This window comes from Tremella mesenterica (assembly GCF_000271645.1).
Source record: "Tremella mesenterica DSM 1558 unplaced genomic scaffold TREMEscaffold_15, whole genome shotgun sequence".
Classification (NCBI taxonomy): domain Eukaryota; kingdom Fungi; phylum Basidiomycota; class Tremellomycetes; order Tremellales; family Tremellaceae; genus Tremella; species Tremella mesenterica.
Genome location: NW_006711239.1, coordinates 498,146 through 501,201, shown reverse-complemented (window position 1 = coordinate 501,201; position 3,056 = coordinate 498,146). Strand labels below are relative to the sequence as shown.

Below are 3,056 nucleotides of genomic sequence, written 5' to 3'. Positions count from 1 at the left end.
ATGTCAGAAGAACCTGACGATTTCTCATTCCCCTCCAGAACTGAAAGTAGGATATTGAAAGCTCATGAGATTGAAAGACGTTTGACTAGAGAGAAATCTCTTTTGAATGGTGAGAAATTAGAAGAGACAGAGGAATTGGTTGGAGAAGAATATGATTTTCCTGAAGGTGGTTGGAGAGCTTGGTTGGTTGTTTTAGGTGCTTCACATTGTGTTTTCGGTACTTTTGGTTTTTTAGTGAGTAGTATTCTGGTCTTCCTCGTCTTTTTTGCTACTCATCAGATTCATCATTCTGTCTTACTCTTATCATCTATCTTTCCTCATTCGTCACTTGTTCTCCCCACTTATCAGTGAATCATCCCGTTCCATGGAGTACCTTCCCTGTTCCATCCCGCATATTCTCTTTCCTTCCAAGCAGGAGAAGATGGGGTCGGGGAAAGACATAACAGTTTATGGATCTTATTTCAGTCTGGTGATTTGGAGGGGAAGCTTGTCTGATGGGACGAGTTGCTTTGATAGGTCTATTGGACTGAGGAAAAGTCTGGGTTTAGTTCAGAACTGTCATCTGGGATAAATAAATGGGACTCTTGAATGCTGATTGGTAGAACTCTTGGGGTATCTTTCAACAATATTACGAAGATACATTATTCCCAGAACAATCATCTTCAGCTATGTAAGTTCATTTTTACTCTTCTAATCTATCCTTTCCGAGCTCTGTCCCCACAGCACTAAAACAACCTCTGAACCATCTCCGTCTTCCTCATCCTAGACCTAAATCCTCGGGAGAACCGTTGTTTCATTTGCCGGTCATATCATCCTGGTCCATCCGATTCACTCATCTTCCCTCGTGATATGTATGATCCCTTCAGCCCATCCTTCTCTGTTCATTATCACCTCGAGACAGAAACGATATGACATTCGCAATGACAAAATATCACGTCCCCTCCAAGCCCATCCTTCTCTTCTCATTATCACCTCGCGTCCGGAACGGTAAAAAATAAGCAAAGCAATAGACATGGTCCAAAATCTAATAAACAGAGCATGGATAGGTTCACTACAATATCTCTTAATCTACTTCCCAGGATTATTCATGGGTCGTCTAGTCGATTCAAGTACTTTTTATAAACCTTTTTACATCGCGGCTATCATATATCCAGTGGCTTTGATAGTGAACGCTGAGGTTAAACAATATTGGCAAGCTATTTTATGTCAAGGAATTTTGTTTGTGAGTTCACACCATCACACTGTCAATCATTACTTCTGTTTCGACTCGGAAAATGCACCAAGCCCATACGATATTCTTCCCATTCTCTTTTCAATCCCGAATACCCCTCCCATACACCTTCCATTCTCTTTTCGATGCCCAAATTATCACATCCACACTGTTCTCTTTTAATCTCATTTCGATCAAAGATCCCCATGAAATGAAATCTCTTTTTCACAACTCCAACCTGTGTTACAGAAGGGAGGTCTGAAAGTCAAATCATGAAGAAATGAAGTCGTGAAACCAACGAACAAAAAATCATTTACTGATCATAAGGGAATATCTGGAGGTATATTATTTTGTCCAGTTTTCCCAGTTATTGGACATTGGTTTCATCGTAAACGTGCATTAGCTTTAGGTATTTGTACAGCTGCGGGTAGTATCGGAGGTGTTGTTTTTCCTGTTTTGGTGAAGAATGCTATACCTCGTGTCGGGTGAGTTGATTATTGATTCGTTTCTCCATACAACCCCTTACGATCTTTTGTGTGTGTTGTTTGTTTGGAACACACTTCTTCTTCCCTTCTCTCCTTTTGTATTTCCCCTTCTCTTCTTCTCTTCGATTTCTCTTCTCCCCTTTTCCTCGTGGGTATCGTGGGGTTGTGTTACGGAGACGCTTAGTCCCTTCGTCCCTCCCCAAATGTATTTGTGTGTTTGAAAAAAAGTTCAATTGGTGATACACCTGTTATAAGCAAATTCACTCGAGTGATCTGGAGGTTATATATTGATATCAGATTCCGATGGACTATGAGAATTTGTGGATTTATAATTTTATATTGTACTGTATTCGCTTCTGCCGTGAGCTTTTCTTATCTCCTCTTTCACCTAATCACCTCGTGATCTTTGTCTTATTATTCATTTTCTTCCTCTTTATCCCACTAGACCATCACCTCTCCCCCCACCCACCTCCCCCGCTTCCCACCCAAGTGGATCCAACAATGCAACACTCACGCTCACACTCACCCCAATCTAACATACAGACGCTACGTTCCCGCCTCCCACCAAAACCAATCCAAGGACCACTCATCAACCCTCAAGCCTTCCGTTCACCCCCCTACGCCCTCTTCTCCATAGCAGCCTTCCTCATAGCTTTAGGTCTTTACACACCTTTGTCATATATCGACATTACCGGTACTTCCATAGGTCTTGGTGAATATTCAAGTTACTTGGTTGCTGTTGCGAATGCAGGTAGTTTAGCAGGAAGATTATTACCTGCTTTAATTGCGGATAGAGTTGGACCTATAAATTTGTTGATTCCTGGTTTATTGGGTAGTATGGCAACTGTGAGTTCAACATTAATCTTCAGTTTAAATTATCATATTTTCTTGTCCCCTTCGATAGTTGATTGATCCCTTCTCGAGTAACCTTCTGGAGTAAGTCACTTTGTTGACATTCAGACTTTCGCTTGGCCATATTCCACCACTGGTCCAAGTTTAACGGCTATAGCAGTTTTCAACGGTTGTTTTCAAGGAATGTACGTTTCATTATTAGGTCCTAGCGTTTCACAATTAGGTGATGTGAGTTTATTCGATATCCCCCTATTCTCATAGGATGATAACATGTTTAAATTGAATCATTTGTTGATAGCTAGCACTCGGACCTTGGACGAAGAGTAGGAATGATACTCTCCCTCACTTCTCTAGGATGTTTAATAGGACCACCTGTCTCTGGTGCATTGTTGAAACAAAGTGGTCTAAAAGGTGTATCGTATTTCGCTGGAATCACAGTGTTAGTCGGTGCTATAGCTATGATGGGATCTAGATGGTATGCTTTGAGAAGGTTGTGGGGTAGGATATGA

At 41.3% G+C, this 3,056-nt stretch overlaps 1 protein-coding gene across 1 annotated transcript; it reads left to right on the top strand.

The window, feature by feature from the left end:
- On the top strand, positions 1-3,056 carry TREMEDRAFT_35282 (uncharacterized protein; the record flags this gene model as incomplete). Its single annotated transcript, XM_007007656.1, has 8 exons — positions 1-234; positions 603-670; positions 1,036-1,222; positions 1,538-1,695; positions 1,993-2,056; positions 2,239-2,518; positions 2,633-2,775; positions 2,850-3,056. The coding sequence occupies 8 exons, from the start codon at positions 1-3 to the stop codon at positions 3,054-3,056; spliced, it is 1,341 nt and encodes a 446-aa protein (XP_007007718.1).